Source organism: Vidua macroura, chromosome 1 (genome assembly GCF_024509145.1).
Source record: "Vidua macroura isolate BioBank_ID:100142 chromosome 1, ASM2450914v1, whole genome shotgun sequence".
Classification (NCBI taxonomy): Eukaryota; Metazoa; Chordata; class Aves; order Passeriformes; family Viduidae; genus Vidua; species Vidua macroura.
In genome coordinates, this window is record NC_071571.1 from 6,846,966 (window position 1) to 6,864,865 (window position 17,900).

At 41.4% G+C, this 17,900-nt stretch overlaps 1 protein-coding gene across 5 annotated transcripts; it reads right to left on the reverse strand.

The window, feature by feature from the left end:
- Positions 1-3,341: 3,341 nt before the first annotated feature.
- Positions 3,342-17,658, reverse strand: XRCC2 (X-ray repair cross complementing 2). Of its 5 annotated transcripts, none has more exons than XR_008437988.1 (5): positions 17,578-17,658; positions 13,125-13,206; positions 7,347-7,576; positions 4,073-4,165; positions 3,342-3,521 (listed from the first exon to the last, which is right to left on the reverse strand). XR_008437988.1 is itself a non-coding variant. In XM_053982998.1 (4 exons), exons 1-4 carry the CDS (start codon positions 17,614-17,616, stop codon positions 3,421-3,423), a joined length of 315 nt encoding a protein of 104 aa, XP_053838973.1. In that variant the 5' UTR covers positions 17,617-17,658; the 3' UTR covers positions 3,342-3,420. The 5 variants fall into 5 exon arrangements, 3 of the variants coding, with proteins under 3 accessions (XP_053838973.1, XP_053838962.1, XP_053838952.1); XR_008437993.1 differs by having other exon boundaries at positions 3,342-3,555; XM_053982998.1 differs by lacking the exon at positions 7,347-7,576.
- Between the last annotated feature and the right edge of the window lie 242 nt (positions 17,659-17,900).

The window sequence follows — 17,900 nt, forward strand, 5'->3', positions numbered from 1 at the left end:
GGGTGGGTGAAGTATCACCGAGACTGGTGGATGCAACAACCTCTGTCCTTCATTCAGAGCAGGAAAACCATTTGAACTTCTTTACAAAACAGAAGTGACTTTGACACAAAACACAGGCACGAGATCCCACCAGAGCAGAGGCATGAGCAGAGCTATGGAATTTGATCAGAATGAGAGACACTAAAGGGTTTCCTTTAGTGGTGTCTGTACTCTGTGACAGTGGTTGGGTGTCATTGCCACCATATGTGAGCATTGTGCAGCTCTAGAGGGGAGCAGAGCCAGCTCTCCCTGTGCCAGGAGGGATGCCAGGAGCAGTGCCCTGGTCCAGGAGCTGTGCTGCACCTCCCAGCAGGTGCTCCCAGCTGAGAGTCTCCATCAGGCTGTGCTGTGGTGCTCAGTCACAGGGGTGAATTACTGACATCAGTGTCAGCTGATCTGCAACCAGCAAAGACCTGAGAATGTCAGAAATTCCCATTTCCACCACTGAGAAAAGCTGATTTGCTACCGTGGCACGGTGAAAATCAGGCATATTAGGATTTCCCTTCTGAGTCCAGGGTGGCCTCAGTGACTCCTCTGCCATGGTGAGTGATGGAACCTTTCCTGAGCATTTAGCAGCCAGCAGTGGATCATGGACACTCTCTGGCAGGCATGAGGCAGCTGAGCCCTGCCTGCCTCCAGCTAGCACTGACTGCTCCTTGATTTAACCACACCTGTGGGAGCGAAGGAAAGAGCTCAGCCAGTTGTTAGGATACTTATGGAATCCCACAGGACATTTCCACAAAATTGACAACTGTGCTAGTAAGTACTTTTTTGTGTCTGCTCGAGGGACTGAAATGTCTAAGTTATTATCTGCAGCAGGGACTTCAGGCTTAATAGGCTCAGAGTGCTTGTGCAGGCCATACAATCAATGGGAAGGGGTGTGTAGTGTCAGCCAGCAAGATTTGTTGTGAACAGGACTGCAGAATAATCATATTTGGAATGCCTCCATGGATTTTAAAGATGGTGAGCCCTTTCCTTTTACTGTGTGGGCTATTCAAATTCCTGCCTCCATTGGCTCCTGTAACTTCATTGCCTATGCAACTGGTCTATAGCATTTGCTTAGGGGATTCATAATTTTTTTTTAAAGCATCATTTTTTTTCTGATGGGTGAAAATACAAGCAGCTGTATAATTTCACGAAATGTGATTTTATTGTCAGAAAAGTGCCACTGATGAATATGGTAATTGAAATGCAAGCAGTGCCAGTAGTATCACTGCAGAGCCACTAAGTTAAGGCATTAAAATATAGGATGAGGGAAAGTTTAGCCATGACCTTGTAAGTGAATGCTCATCATCATGGGCAAGACTGTTAGCAGCCATGGGGACAGGGTGGCCTCCCACCAGTTTCCTGCTTCCCAGAAGGGGATGAATGGTGTCCCATCTCCAGTTGTGACATGAGCTTTCAGTGGCAGTATGTCCACCAGGACATGCTCACAGGAATTCAGAAGAGCAGAACAGCAGCTCTGGTGGTGTCTCCTCTCCAGCCAGGTTTTCCTCTTCACGGTGGCTGCAGGCTGCTCCTGCAACCCCCTGACCTTTTGAGAGTGTGCTGATTTTAGCTAAGCCATTCTTTGCTACTATAGGCATTTTTCTACAGGCTCTGGAGAGAAATGAAGCCCTTTGCCTGCCAGCTTTTGAAGACCAAATGGCTCTCCTGTTTCCCATACTTCAGCAAAGCCTTGAGGAGTTTCCCAAACGGCCTCCCCTTTTCTCAACCTCTTCCCCTATCACTTCCCTCCTCAGAGAGATACTGGGATGGAGACAGAACTGTCAGTGATGGAGCCTGAGATGTGTCTCACAGACAGCACTGCCTACCACAGCATGGTCTTCTCCATCAGCAGTGTGAGTGTACAGATATTCTAAGTCAAAATTCCTATTCATCCCTTGACAGGACATGTAGAGTCCATTCCTTGACCTTTACCAAGCCACCTTTGGTGCCTTGGCTTCTGTTTGCCACTGCAGGAACCTCACGGCTTAGCCTCTTTTTGGAGCAATGGCCTAAAATCTTGTCCTTAATATTCAAACCCCAAGATTTCTTCTCTTTCCTATCTCCCCCACAGCTAGGAGGTCTTTAGCACAGGCCCAGCGAGATGTATGAGAAAGAAACCTGGCAAAAGGTTTAAATTAACTCTAGTGGTTGTGCCAACTCCTGCAGAACGAGAGTGCCAAGATGCAAACATGGCTGTTCACCAGCATTTGGCAAGGCGGTGACATCTCATCACTGCCATCCTGGAGCACTGAGGCCCACACAGGTACAAGGACCAGCTGGCTGGGGCACGATGCAAAGCAGGGTGGGAAAGCAGAGGGAAGAGTGCCAGACTTTTCCCAAACGAAGTCACAGCCCTGTTTCTTCAAAATCATCTACTCAAATGTGACATTACTCCTGATTGCCAACAGAATCAAGCCTCCACAGCTACTTACCACTTAACTGATGTGTCACATGGGTTCAAGCTTCCCTGTCTGGGTAGCCCAGTCTGTGCTAGTAATAAAGAGTGCACATAAACCCTCAGCAAAGGAGAGAAGACTCACTTTCAGTGAAACTTGCTCCTGCCACAGAAAGCTTCAAGAGTGCTCTGGAGCAAAGTGCTGACTGTTGGGAAGGTGCCTGGAGCTGGAGAGAAAAAAACCCCAACATAAAATAAAAAGTCTGCTTTTATATTTAATTCCTCCTGGGTTCAGAGCAGCAGTTTTATATTTTCATTATAAATAAGCTATAAAGCATCTACATAGTGGAATCCAGATTCCCAGGTGCAAACAACCTACAGGTCCACTCTAGTCAACCGTCTCTTTGAAAGTATTACCATGCTAGACCAGGTCTGTGAAATTCATGGGCCTTTTTGTCACACTCCACGTTATTCACAGCCCAGTGCCACTCTGCTGTCTTCTCTCACACACAGGGATGGCCTAACTTTTGATTTCAGAGACTGCTGCAGGGCATCAGCTCTCCATCCAGACCATGCACATGCATTGTAGTCACATTCCTTTACCTGTCTGAATTTTTTTTCCATGGCCAAAGTCTTCCAAGCCCTTCCAGTGCCCCCCCTTCTTTACAAAATGCTTGTATTTTGTAAAGCTTTACAGGCTTGATCCTGTGCTACTCTGTAGCTGTTGGACACACTGCACCTGTCTGCAGCTTTTACACAGGAGAGAATTCACTGCAATTTCCTACACCAGCTGGAGTTTGGTGCTGTGGCACAGCTTTATCCTGAGGTGGGTATTAAGTTTGGCATCAGGCTTGGTGATGGCAAAATGATGTTGCCCTTCACCCCAGTATGCTATTTGCATATCAAAAGTACATTTGAATAAAGAGGTTCAAGACACATTTTATTAGAGTAGCCACAAGTAAGAAGTCATGTTCCTCTTCAGACACAGTCCAAGGCTTCTATATAGCTGCCATCAAAGTGGTATTTCTTCTTCCTCTGTCCATTACTCTCCAGCAAAAACACAACTGCAGGTATGTTTCTACAGGAGAACATTTATCTTCTGCCATTTCCAAATGCCAAGGAAAATTAAGTTTCTGAGATTAGTTATATAAGAAAAAGGAAATTTGAATTTTATGCGCAAGTGCAAACTTAAACCAAGCAAACTGTTATTTGTATTTTTATTTGCTCTATAAAAAGCCTAGGAATACAAAGAACTTTTAACTGAATATAAAACTCAACATTTTCTTTCCAGGTGTCCATAGAAATACCAGTTTAGTAGAAAATAAATACAAAACCTGCAAAATACCTTAATTTGGATTTGCTAAGAAGCCCTCGTTATGAAAAGAATGGGGGAAAGGGTGAAGTAGTTCCTTTCTATTTCAAGCTTGCTGCTTTAATTCCATGTTGCATATGAATCAACAAACAAAATTCTAAGGAATGTAAAAAGTTCCTGTGTCTACAAAAGCCTTAATAATACCACCCTGAGCTGAAGAACAATGGCACTGACATGAAAGGATTTTCATTTCTAAGAAATATCTGGCTAAGTCAGAGTTCAGGAATACATGTATTCCATGCTCTTCTGCAGGGCTGATTTAAACCAGACCTACTAACCTAAAATGTGCTTCCTCCCTGGGAGACTGAGCTGCAGCAGCTCAGGGCACCTCAGGTGAGACAGTGGGCTGGAGACAGGGTGGTACCTCAGGTCTAGGTGAAAGAGGAGAATCTGCATTAAACAGAGTATTCCAGATATAATGCTACATTTCATACACTGTTCCTGGCTCACAAGGATGGACTGCAGCCTCCACTAACTACAATCGGTACAAAATTTTGAGAAAATTCTCCGCTTAAAAAATGGCAAACCCCATGTTTAATACCCACAGAGCATTAAGGTACAAACAAAATTCCTGCTTTCCATGTTCTTTATCTCTGCATCTTTCTGAGACTTGTATCCTACAGGTTCATTTTTCCAAATGGCGTAATTTTGGCAAAGGATGAGGTCAGTGAACTCCCAGATTATGCACTGCCTATCCCTCCTGCAGCATTACAGGGATATGCAGATGCTCAGCACCTCAGAAATCAGGCTTGCTATACAGCTAAAACAAATGTGCAGAGCATGAATATTACAATTACCAGAAAATTTTAAAAAAATCTGTCTGCATTCAAAGTAAAAATAAAACAGGGAAATTTCAAAATTTCCTGAGGTGCTCTTTTTGATCAACTAGAACTTTGGCTTCATTTCAATTTAGGCATTTCTTTTATAGTACAATGCAAAATACAAACTACATTGTGAATAATATAAAAGCTTTTTTTTCCAGATGGGAATGCCAGAACATATCCATTGTTTTTTTTTTTTTTTTTTTTTTTTTTTTTTTTTTTGTTTGTTTTTTGTGGTTTTTTTTTGTTTTTGTTTTTGTTTTTTTTTGGTTTTTTTTTTGTTTTTTGTTTTGTTTTTTTTTCCCTCAAGCATATTCTTCAGCAAATATGATTTTATGAAGAAGTTAATCATCAGTGGAGTTGTATTCTCCAATGGAAAGGAGGGCTGTTTGTTTTTGACTTTTTTCTAGTAGAAGTTACATAGTACTAGAATTTTTAGGTTTTAAAGTTCTCTAGTTCTACTTGAAATTTTCCATTCATTTTTTACAAAGAAATTCAATAATGCCCTTTATCATAATTCATAGTGAAAGTGTCTACTCATGGTAAACTATTTAACTTGGGTCCACTCTAGGCTGAGTGGTTGCTATATATTTTTTCATGGATTTGTGTACTCATGCAGGTTTTGAAATAAAATACATATTGGTGCTGATGGATGAGAAAGCACAAATGAAGTGACATTCTATAAAACCATCAGCTCTGGGGAGATGTTGAAAAGGCAAAGTTTGCTTGTGTGTCAAAGAACTGATGGCAAGAAGAAGTGATCAGATGGAAGGCTTAAAATGAGAAGGGAAAAAAGGAAGTTTTCCCACAGAAAGAATAATTAAATTGAATTCATTGTGAACAGACACAGTGGAACCCAAGAGGGTAACTGAACTATACAAAGCTGGGATTCCAGACATACATTCAGCTTGAAAAGGCTGCTTCAGAAGTCATGAAATTCAAAGGTAAGTGTCTCACAACAGAGTTTTTTAGGCGTCTTCCTCAAAAAGATACTGAGCTAGATACTTCTTCTTAATATGCATTTTTGTTAATAATCTCTTCAATCTAAACTATAAAACGTGCTGTGCAACATGACTGAACAAACATTGCTGTGCGAAGTATTTCCCCCTTGTTTGAGTAATTTGAATTTGTAAGCTAATGTAAGTTTTTGTGTTAAATAATGTACTGTGTGCAATTTTCTTTCTTGTAAAGCACTTTGAAGCTTTCAAAGGGCACTCTAGGTTCATAAATAAAGTGGTGTTCTTTGCCAGAACTGTAGGGCATTTCTCATAAGTTCTGAATCTTCTTTGCCAGAATTGCAACATGTTACATGCCAAATCCTGCACACAAATGTTCTACATGTGGCAAATACATACTGGTAAAGACCAGAGGCGTGGCATTCCTGGATTTCTTAGAGTGGGGAAGGGAAAGAGGTGGGAAGGAATAATGAAGAAGGGCAGAGAAAAAGTCTGTGCATCATTTTAAAAAATGAAAAATGACAAAAAAACAACCTTCACTCCCAAAATAACCCATAACTTGCAGTTAATCATTTCCAAAAATGAAACTGTTTGCTGCATGCAGCACAAGCTCACAGGTATCCAGAGCTGGGTCTTTACTTTTCCTTCAGTTATGTAAACCAGGTTTTTCAATGCCAGACATTTGTAAGGGTCAGAACACCTGCAATCCCTGCTCCTCTGAGCAGCCGCTAATGTAAATGGAGAGGCTGAGAGCCAGGAGAAGCAGCACAGTCAGGATCACCACTATTTAACAGGCTGTGAAAATGAATCCTCTTCTTCAGGCAAAATCGGCATTTCTTATGCCCAAAGCTACAGGGAATAAACCAGGGCCAATGTTTATAAAGTGTGAACTCTGGCCTCTTTGCAACCTCTGCCACAGACAAGTAGGCTCCTACTTCTGCAGCTTGGAAGAGGAGGAGTGTAAAGCAGCAAGACCCAGAAATTCCAACAGCCATTTGGCCACATAGGCTAGACTGCTGAAGGATACCAGGACTTTAAGTGTCTTTGGTTACCATTTTCTTGATTAAGCACAAACAAGTAATGTCAACAGTCCTCTACAATTTGGATGGAATTCCTGAAGTAATTAAAAAAATTTACCATTCCCTGCCCTTCACTGAATTTCAAGAAAATGGTGACAATTATTAATCACCCAGCAACAACCAGCTAGTTGAAAAGTTACTAGAAGGTACTTAGACCTAATCAGGCCTTAAGCACCAGGATTTGATAAATGTTTACTAAATAAACTGATGTTAAAACTGAACTCCACATTCTGCAACACTAAATGAACGTTTTACTATCTGGTTTCTTTTGAGGTGGCAAGAAACTACAGTAAAACCTCTGCTGTTGGCAGAATTACACTGCTTAGAGAAAAACATCCTGTGTGTTACCATTTGCTGCCATGATTTACAGAGATACGGTCTGTAGTCTGTATCGGTTTCATGTGGAAGTTTTAAAGGTAAAAAGTTTTCTGCAGAGTTTGCAGATTTCTGCATTAGTGTCTGTGTTGTTGCAAAGAGGATCAAGTGGTGCTGTGTCACAAGCTTTTCAAGGAAGTTAGCACATTTCTTCAGGTTCATCTCCTGCAAGGTAAGACTCTCCCCTCCATTGCTTCTGTCTATCCAATAGAAAGCTGATAAACTGTCTAAAAGCAAAACACAGAGCGAGGGGTGAGCGCAAAAGAGGTTTTCTAGAGAGTAGAGAGTGAGGAGTAACTGAGTGCTACTACTGCAGCTCACAAGGAAGAGCCTTCCCAGGCACTGCTTTATCATTTCTTCTGTCCCTTGTGCCAGTCTGTTCTCAAGAATGGTGACCAGCCGGAGCATATCGAAATGGTAATCGGTGTCAACAAACATGACTTCTACTTCCAGTCCTCCTTCTGCTTTGGGAATGATGCAGCGGGCTATTAGGTGATAAAGCATTTCTGTTTTTCCTGTCCCTTCTGAGCCATGGAATTCAATAACATCTCCTGTTCAAAAACAAAGCAGCACCTTGTCAGATACGAGTATTTATAGCCCAGAGTTGGTTCTCAGTGTTTTCTGAACCAATACTCACTATTCCACAAATTGGAAAATGCTTTTTTTTTTTGACATTCATAAAATGGTTTAAATCCTGGTTAGCATCCACCAAAAGATATTTCAGTTTTCAAGAAAGGCCTCTAAAGTGAAGTTAATCAACTGTGAACACAGGTTGAAAGCCTCTGCCAGCACCATCTAGGATATTTCCATCAATAAAAGGCTGGAAACTGGATTTCATCTATATCATTACAGGCAGATAAAGGCAGAAGAGGAAGCTGCTACACAAAAGTGGCTAAGAAACCATCTACACTATGCACACACAATTAAGAAATAACCAAGAAGAGGACAAAACAAAAAAAATCTGACATATTAGAGGTCATTTCACATAGATGTCACATGCTGCATGTCACAAGATTCCTACAGGAATCTGTGACTGGTGAAGAGAACACCATTAAGTTTATTTGGTAGAACTTATGTTCTACTGTGGTGATAATAATGTGAAAGTGCTTCTTTTGACAAGGGAGACTCAGGGATTCCTTCAACTCCAGGCAACGCCTCTGTCTGAAGCAAAGAATCTCTGTTCATAAAAGGATTCAGCCTAATTACCTCATCCATGTGGGTCATAAAATACATATCATAAAAATTTAAAATGTTAATTAAAAACAGCATTACGCTTCATTAGGAAACCAGTTCTTTTGTTGGATGTGAATGCAAGATACTCTAAAGCCTTATCCAAAGACTTCTGATGTCTTGTATCAGAGCAAGACCCTAGAAGTTAATTTATTAGCTGATCTTTATAAATTTCTAATTTTGGGAACTGGATTATTTATTTATGACATTTTGGATTTTATAGGCAGAAGGGTAACCACATGCAGTAAGGAGAATCACACAACTGTAATTGCAGGAAGGTGAGATTTCCATGGCCTTTGCAAGTGCAAATGGCATAACAGCTTTCCATAGGGGGATGCAAAAGTAGAGAATTAACTGCAACTTTCCTTAAACATGTTTGTACCTGCCTGAGTTAACAGGGTTTTTCAAGTCACTGCTCAACTTCTAGAGGATGTCCGTATTCACAAATGCCTACAATGTCAAGATGCAGTTTGGGATCGGGGAGGAGGATGGCAGGGAAGAAACCAAGCTCATCTCCCTTTGCAGGTGTTAAAAGCAATTTACACCTGATGTGACAAGTCTGTCCATTTCAGCGACACTCGGAAATACCATTTATATGAATTTCTGATACTTTGAGATCTATTAAAAAGCTTGATTGCTTCCCAAGCCCTTACTAAGCTGTTCTGAATGGGTCCCTCACTTCTGAGATGAACAATAACTACACATCCTGGGACATAAGTTTTTATTTTCTCTTCCTGCCCAGAAGTCACAGTGCCCAACTCTGACACTTGCAGCCAGTGGCTCTGGTGTCACACAGACTGTACCAGAGACCTAACCACACCCTGGCAGGGTGAGATAGCAGCTTGGAAGAGCTCCTTCTAAAAGTGCTGGGTAGGTCATTCCCTCCTATTTTGTCTCTTGCAGTTTTTTAGAACAATTGTGTAAGGCAGCTCTTGATAAGGAACAAAGTGTATCTTTTGCCTCTGGCTGTGACACAAAACTTCTGCCACCCTGATTGGCACTTCTGAATCCAGACCAGTAACTGAGTGGGACCAACAGGCAACAGACTGCTTCATCTGCCTTTACAGCAAAATATGACCTGCTGGATTCAAAAATTATTCTGGGAAATAAATGCTTCACTTTTTCCATTTGAAGACATTCTAGCAGGATGTCTGTGTGCTACAGAATGACACTGGATGAGGGTTTTTTATTGGCAGAAGTAATAAAACTTATTTAAGTAAAAATTCTAAGCTGAATGACAAAAATCATTCTCAGAGGTTTTGCTGGTGGTCGTTTATTAATGTGAACAGCAAGACAGCCAAGCATCCCTCAAAGTTTGTTCAACATTGCTGAAACAGATACACAGCTGCCTTGTAGTTTGACCAAGACACTTGAGTTACTCTGAAAACAGTAACAGCTTGGACTGCAAGAAAACATCAAGAGAGCCGGGGATTTCTGTGCCTTCCTGATTATCCAAGAGGCTGTCCACAAGGAGAACGAGTGCAAAACAGGAGCCATTTATAGCAACATCTATAAATGTAGGGTTTCATTGAATTAGCAACCAGGCTGTTACAGTAAGATAAGAGGGGAAATTCATTTCTCTGGATCAGAGAGGACAAACCATGACACAGCAAAGGAGGAAGTGAGGCCAGCAACGTTTTCAAGAAGCCTCTGACATGCTGACAATAGGTCACAGAAGAAACTCAGTGATCATGACTAGCATCATTCATTAATGTCAAAACAACTTTGAAAGGAGGATTAGTAGAAAGATACTGTCACAGGATGAGAACAGGCTGAGAGGGAGAGCAGGAACAGCACTTAAACATGGAAGAAAGTTAATGGGAATTTTTTTCTATTAGAATTGGTGTTGGCAGACATTAAGCATATCAGTAGATGAATGTTCCATTAGCTTGGCAAAACATGCAGAAGACAAACTAATTGGGTTAATAAAAACTTAAGTTTGTGAAGATTTAACAGATGGAGATGGATGAGTAGAGTGATTTCACATGAAATTCAGCACTGGTGAATTTAAGAATTAGGTTTTAAGGAGTCCCCTAACACATTGCCTGGCTCAGGGCAGCCTGAGCTGGCTCATTATGGGCAGACTAAAGAGAATAATAGTCTAGTTCTAGGAATGGGCATGCAGGTTAAACTAAATGATGCTGAAGAAATGTAAATATTTATGTAAGATTAATATATTTTTAACTGAAACACTGTGTTCAGTCCTGGTTATGAGTTTGGTGTTATGTCTTGAATGAGAAGAGCTTTATTTTTGTCTGTAATCAATCCACCTGAAAACGCTGGTTAAACTATTTTCTGACACTGCAGATACAAACAGGCTGTTGGAACACTCAGCAATAACTTTGTGTGTTTCACATTTTAGGCTACCTTGAAGTTCCTGGGATGGTCATTTACAATACTGTGCAGAAGCTGTCACTAATATTTATACCATTTATAAGTGAAGTAGAAAGGCCTAATACTTATTCCAAGTTAAATGTTGGGTGTCATGCAACTGGTGAACATCAGAGCCTTACACTGACACCCACAACTTCATGCCAGTGGCACAGGGGAAATATGACTAGCAATAGTGGAAGATTATTTAAGGCTTGTGTCAGTTTTCCTCCATTCCAGAAGAGCTTAAATGGTATGTAATTAATGTACTTATGTGCTCTTAAATATGCAAGTCCATCATAATTAGAAGCAGTGGTTAGAGTATCACATTAATACCTATATTACCTGTCCCTATTTTACAGTACCCTGACATGCAAGTTATAAACACTTAACTAAAATGTAACCTTTGGATAGTTTATTGAACTTCATATATTTGTTTGGTTTAAATTTCATCAGAAAAAAACCAATAATTTAGGTCTTTGCATTGCTTTAATCACAGCATTTTAGATGAAGAGCTGTTCAGTATTGACTTCATGGGCAACATATTACAGAATTCCACAGTGACACACTAAAAGTCAAGTTCATGACAAATGGAGAGGTAGGCCTTCAACAGGGATTTAAGACTGAATAATGTGAACACACATCAAAATAACACATGGGCTCAGATGAATACTGTGGTATTAAAAGACAAAGCAAAAATGTAATAAAAGGTGAAGTCCATTTATATATATACAGCTAAAGGGCTGTGCTAATATGTTAGGCAGCTTCATTAATGTCAGCCAAAAAGCATGACCAATACGGGTAATAATTGATACCATTTGTTGGAAGCAGAAGAAAAATACAAGTGCTTCAAAAGTTCAATTGGCACAGAGAAACAGTGATGAATTTTAGAAGGTTTCCAGCCATCTTAGAACTGAGGTTCTGGAACAGTCTTCAGACAGACATGAACAACCTATAAAGCTTTAAGAGCAAAGCAGATCATTTGACATGAAATTATGTAATGCTATGGACTGCAGCAAGGGCAGTTAGTGATCCCCAAGAAAACATCTTAAAATCTGTTTGACCAGTACATAACCAGTTCAGTCTCAAACATTTGTTTGTTGTGTGTAAAGTTGACTAAAAAATACCAAACATCCAGGCTAAAAGATCATTTAATATTTATGTTTTGAAAAAAATACAGTAATATCTCATCTTCTAAAAAAAATTAAGAATTTGAGAGCCTTGTGAAGCATACACCAATTTTGCTCCTGGCCCTTAATTCTTCTTGTGAGTAACATAGCAGTTCAGAAATGAAAGTATTTAAATATTCTTCTGTGCTCTACCTGCACTGGCTTAGCAGTATTTCTCCACCCTTTATCACTGTTATATCACATTGGAAATTTTCAGGGCAGGAATCATGTACTGCTAAAGCCCACATGTGTTTTCTACTGCTGCAAAACAATACACAAAGGCTCTCACAGTGACTGTGTTTGAAGACTAAGCATCATCTCTCATCCAATTATCCTGATTCTTTGTATTGCTTTTTCTGCTCTTTCTTCTGAACATTCCATATTTGTGGGAATTCAAACTGCAGACAAGTGTGCTGTTAACCACTGAAGCCACATACTTGCCCTATGAAATCCACTCGTACATAAATTCCCCAACAGCAGTACCTCACCACTGATCCTTACAGTTTGCCACTCATATGCCTTTTTTCATATATATTTTTAGTCTTGTGTAATCAGAGTTATCTCTTCAATTGTGAAATTCATGAAATTTCACACAATCTGGAAAATCAGTCTGACTTCTTGAATACTGTGTTATTTTCTGTTTAGTTCACTAATTTCTTTCATTAAAATATTCAATCTGGATCTTAAAATTTCTTGTACTGGTGTCATTGAAAGGCTACCCCATTTCTCCAATCTGAAATTCTTGTTCACTCACTGAAGGTCTCTATGAGCCATGTTGATCCTGACACTGCAAACTCATTCAACTAATTAGTACCTATGTCCATAATGGAATTGTTTATGAAGTTCTATTCTAAGTATACTTAGGATTTTTCAGGTCAAGACTGAATGGCTTGATGACTTGGCTTCATTGAAAAATACTGTTTGCTCATGCTCCTTATCCTAATTTACCCAGACTACTCTGTATCACTGAACTCTCTGCTATTTACTGAACCTCATGTTCTTTGCAAATTTCTGCAGTTATGACTTTGTGGTGGTTGTCAAGACCACTGATTAAAGAAACAAAGAGATTTAATGACAGACTCTAGAACAAATTGCTGGAAAACTACTGACACTGACCAACGTGCTTGGTATTTACTCACCTAAATCTGTGTCTTGATAAACATAAAGTAGATTTTGAGGCCTATTTAATAATATTTGGAAGGGTGACTTTACATTATTCCATTTTATCTAGTTTGCATTGAAATGCATCAGCAATTGGAATTCTGATCAAGGGCAAAATAATTTACTTGTATGCTTATTTATGAGATTACTTTTACATGAACATTTTTACCATGAACAGGAGATCCTTCCTCAGCAAACAGACAAGGTTCGAGATTCTTCAAAGAACTTCTGCCCTCAAGTCGTGCAAGCAGCTTTTAAAGACAAGACAAAGAGCCATGCTGTTAACTTAAAATAATGAACCTCAGGACACAAATTTAAAGGATTCTAAGAACTGACAGTTTTCCATAACAGTGCTATTGAAAGATTAGCCTGATTTTAAAAATGTTTTCATAAATACATATGGAAATGTATAGGCTGGACTACAGCAACAGAAGGTCTCAGCCTTACAAACAAGGAGCACACATTCAGTGGCAGTGAGGACTGGAGATATGAGGATAAATAAAGTTTAAAAAGCAAAGGCTGCTCAGGGACATTAGTGAGAGGGATTGCCTCCAGTACACAGCAGTGCTGCCATTATAAAGAACAAAGGGAAAGAACATAATTTGTAACAACCATCACCTCCAAAAAAAATACTGTCTGAGAGGTGAAACCTTACCCATCAACAATCCCCTGAGCCAGCCTCTCTGAGCATTTATAAGTAAAACCATGTGCATTTCACCTGAAAAGTTACACAGGGCTCCTCTGGGCTACAATCCTATTATATCATAGTTACTTGTTCAAACAGAGTATGGATTAAGAATGTTCAAAAGTAATTAGTCACCAGTGGCTCTGCAAGAACCTTTCTAAAGCAAGCTTGAATTTGTTAAGCAAGTTCTCCAAAGCCCCTCGTAAAGTCCATTGTAAAACTAATTAGTTCAAAGATCATGGACAGTTTATTAAATGGAGAGGTTTTTGCATAGCAAGTAGACAGGTACTCACAAAACCTGTGTTATTAGTAGTTCTGGCACACTGTGTAAAGCAAGAATTAACATTTTCCCTGGTACTAGAGCTGTTATTCCTTACATGTATTAGCACACATGAGAAAGGACATTATTGGGATGCTCAGTGTCACCAGAGCACCTACCCTGGTGACAAATACTACATTCCCCAAGACACCCAGATGTCATTTAAAAATGTGAATAAAACAAATCCTGTTCAGTTTTATCCCATCCCATCCCAAGACCAAAAGAGCAGTGAGAACACATCTTCAAACAACTGCTGCCTTCTCTTGCTTTCCTCTTTGTCATATCCATCCTTGCTCTGAATGATCTTAAAAATTCTTTGAACAGTTGTGTGTGCGTTTGCCTTTAAGAGTAAAATAAAACTCCATTAAATGGTCCTGAATTTACTTCTAGTGGTCACAATGGGAATCTAAGTGTGACATTTTCATTGACGTTTTAAGATTCCCTTCCATTAACAAAATGTCAATGTGTGTGCCTTGGCCTCTTCACACATATCCAGGAGAGTTTTCTGACTCGTCCTCTGAAGGGCCAAGAAACCTCTTGAATTGACCTTGCTGTGGATCAGCAGATCCTCCCATTACACTTCACTCATTTGTGCAGCACAAAACACATGGTGAACTCCTGGGAACCAGCAGGGTTCCATGATCTGGACAAAGCAAAAATCCAGCTGGACATATGTACATAAGAATACAGGAACATAAGTTGGGCACATAAACCAGCAGCTCTCAACTACCAAGAGGGCCTTGGCAGATCCTGCATGTGCAGCTCTTCTCTGCAAGCAGCTGCCTGGCCCTGGCCACCAGCGAAGAGAGGCTGCACCCACTGGGGAGAAGAATCAGGAATCTCCCACCCCTTTGTCAGCAGTGGAAGTTGAGGGAAAGAGGAAAACCACCACAGGCTGCTGCTTTCTGATGCTCTTCACTTCTTAGCAGAGGAAGCACTGCTGCAGCACAGAGGGATAACAGGGGCTCAATGATGGGCACTGCTGGGGCCAGCAGTCACAACTACTGCTGGCCTAAACACATGGCTGCAGCCTCCTGTTCCTAAATTAATTTGTACACTAACAAATATATCTTCTGCAGTTTATTTTTTCTGGAGCTCCTCTCCTGTCCTCTTAGACTATCAACTCTAAGTTAACTGAGAGAGAGCAAATTGATACTATCGTTTAAATATGAATCTGACGTTATTTAAATGACAAGTTTATGTATTAATTTTAAATAACTACAGGTGCTTTCTCTGAGCACTGCTCATGAAGGTAATTTATGGTAATTTGCTGATGATAGCACACCTGTGTTTTTATCAAGCTTGTATTTACTTCCGAGTTCTGAAGCAGAATCTCCAAAGGCACTTGCCTCATTAGTGCCATGCTGGGAGCAACGGGGTTTCTGGCAGAAACAGCCAACAATTTTCCTTCAACTCTCACAAAGGTTTGTCCACAGTGCAGCAGAAGTGATGGAAGCAAAGCTGAGATGAGAAACTGCACAGGCACCCCTCACCTCTGCCCACATTACAGACCGGGACAGCACGGGCTGCCCCAAATCGAGCAAGAGCCACCTTGGCTCTGTTCCAGGGGAGGCATTCCCATTGTGCCTCCTCACAGGTTCTTCTGGAATAAGAGAGGGGGAGAAATCTACAGCATGTAAAGGGTAATCTGGAGGGTGGATGTCATGTGCCCCAAGCTTTGTCACAGACAATGTACAGAACACAGCAGCACAGCACCCCTGGGGGAGAACCTTGGAGAGGGGAGAGCTTAGGAAAAAATTCCCAAGTCAATTTCAAATCCCTTATTAGAGACTTCTGATTCTATAATCAAAGTGTAGGTGCTCATTTCTTCCTCTATAAGCCTCTCTTCATTTTTTTTTACACAAAACACCACCCTTTAGTAACCTGCTAGTGGTAGCTCCTCACTCTTAGGTATTCTTTGAAAATGCAATTATGCCAGCAAGAAACTGCACAGATATGCAGTTACATGTAGAAAATAAGCTGTAGAGCAAAAGTTCAGCAGCAGCTGGGTTAAATTCATTAATGACAAAGCTGATGGGACTCAAATATTTCAGCAATGCCTTTTATAATTTATTGTCCTTTTAATAAACAAATATGCATATGGACAGTCCCACTGACTAAGGCATGACATGCTCGTGCTCTGTTGGTTTCAACAGAGCTGTGCATCAATGCAAGCACACATGTGGGTCTTGTCAGGAATGAGAGATTACTTCATTAAAATGTTAAAGAAATTCAAATTAAATACTCCAGCTCTGGTAGAGGCTGTGAGCTAACCTACAGGCTATTTACACATACAAACCTATCTTGAGTACTAGACAAAATTTAATTCTCAACCACTATAACCGCTCTGATTGAGCTTTTGTAAACTTTGGGCACGAAGACATATGCAAGCTATTTATCATTACTTTTATTGTGATAAACCAAAGGTGTTTTGTAAGAAGTTCTAATTTGTTGTATTAATTATATTCAATAATAAAAGCACAATACTGCGGTCTCAGAATAACTCAGTAAAATCTGTCTTTATGCGTGAGACTATTAAGAGAACTATTGGTTTAAATTAAGTGCTTTCTGTTTCAAGTACTTTTACCATTTTTTGTCTGGACACTGTATTCATACATTGACTTCTCTTAACCCATTGGTTTTCAACTCCTCCCTTGTTCCAGGTTGGATATCCATCCACTGCAGGCAGTTGATGCCATGAGCATTCCCTGTCAGCACCACTCATGTGGACAAATAAATGCATTTACCCCTTGGACAAAGAGCACACCTCATGTCCTTAATTTGTGTCTATTTGCCAACAGTGGACATCTGGTACTAATTTTTTTTTTTTTTTAAAGTGTCAAAAGGGTTTAAAAGCCCAGTCCCACTGAAAACCACACAGAGCTTTAACAATAAATATTATCACACTTTTCTGTTTTATGTGAACTATTCAGCATATTCCGGTATAGTTACACACAAATCTCCAAGTAATTAAGTTGCTGATCGCAAGTGGAAGTTTCTAACAAATAAAACATCCAGAAATAAAAAAAACCCAAACTAATAACAACACAAGATCCCAAAACTCAAACATCTTTTCTCCTAAAGAGGAGGAGAGCAACTCCACCTTACAAAATGTTTATTTATAGAATCATAAAGTCGGAAGAGACCTTTAAGATCATCAAGTCCGAACCTTTAAATGAAAACTTCCTCACAGGTCTTCTTCCTTAGGCATTGCCTTCAACGCTGGGAAAGGGAGCGCGAAGGGAATATTTATAAAGGAATTATCGAGACACTCGAACCAACCTCCCCCCGGGCTGCACGAAGCGCCCATGGCAGGAATCCACCCGCATCCCGACACAAAGGCAGAACACGGACCCAGGGCACCCTGATCCCCTCCTGGATCAGCGGGAAATCCACCGGGAAAGCCTCCGCGGCCTTTCGGGGGCGGAACTCCCTCCCTCCCTCACGCACCGCCCCCTCAGGAGGCCCGGCGGGGGCTCCCCCGCGCCCGCCCCGTGGGGGTGAGGGGGTGGAAGGCTCAGCGCTCCCCTTTTCCCCTGGCTACAGCCTCGCCCGGCTCTCCCCGCCCGTGTGCCCGAGCCCGGGGCTGCGGGGAGTGGGGCGGGGGCCGCGCCTCACCTGCGTGCCCGACTCCGCCCCGCCGAACGCGTCACCCATGGCGGCCCCGCGGCCCCGCGCCCGCCGCCGCCCCGCAGCGCCCCCGCCCGGCCGCGCCCTCTGCGCCTGCGCGGCTCGGCCCCCCCCGGGAGCGCGGGGCGGAGCCTGCGGGCTGCGGAGTCGCGGGTTCGAGTCCCGCCTCCGGCTCAATTCACGGCCAGCCACCCGCCCGAGTCCTCGTACGCGGTTTGGGATTCCATGGACACGGCCGAGAGAATCACAGAGTCAAATAGGTTGGAAAATATCTCTGGGGTCATCGAGTACAACTTATTACCGAACGTCAT

Excerpts from the sequence above, each read along its gene's own strand:
- XRCC2 (XM_053982977.1), bottom strand. The coding sequence starts at position 17,616 with ATGGGTGACGCGTTCGGCGGGGCGGAGTCGGGCACGCAG. Across the intron at positions 13,207-17,577 it reads GGGCGGAGTCGGGCACGCAG|CTGCTTGCACGACTTGAGGG; the intron begins GTGAGGCGCGGC and ends TGTCTTTAAAAG. Across the intron at positions 7,577-13,124 it reads GGAAGGATCTCCTGTTCATG|GAGATGTTATTGAATTCCAT; the intron begins GTAAAAATGTTC and ends GTTTTTGAACAG.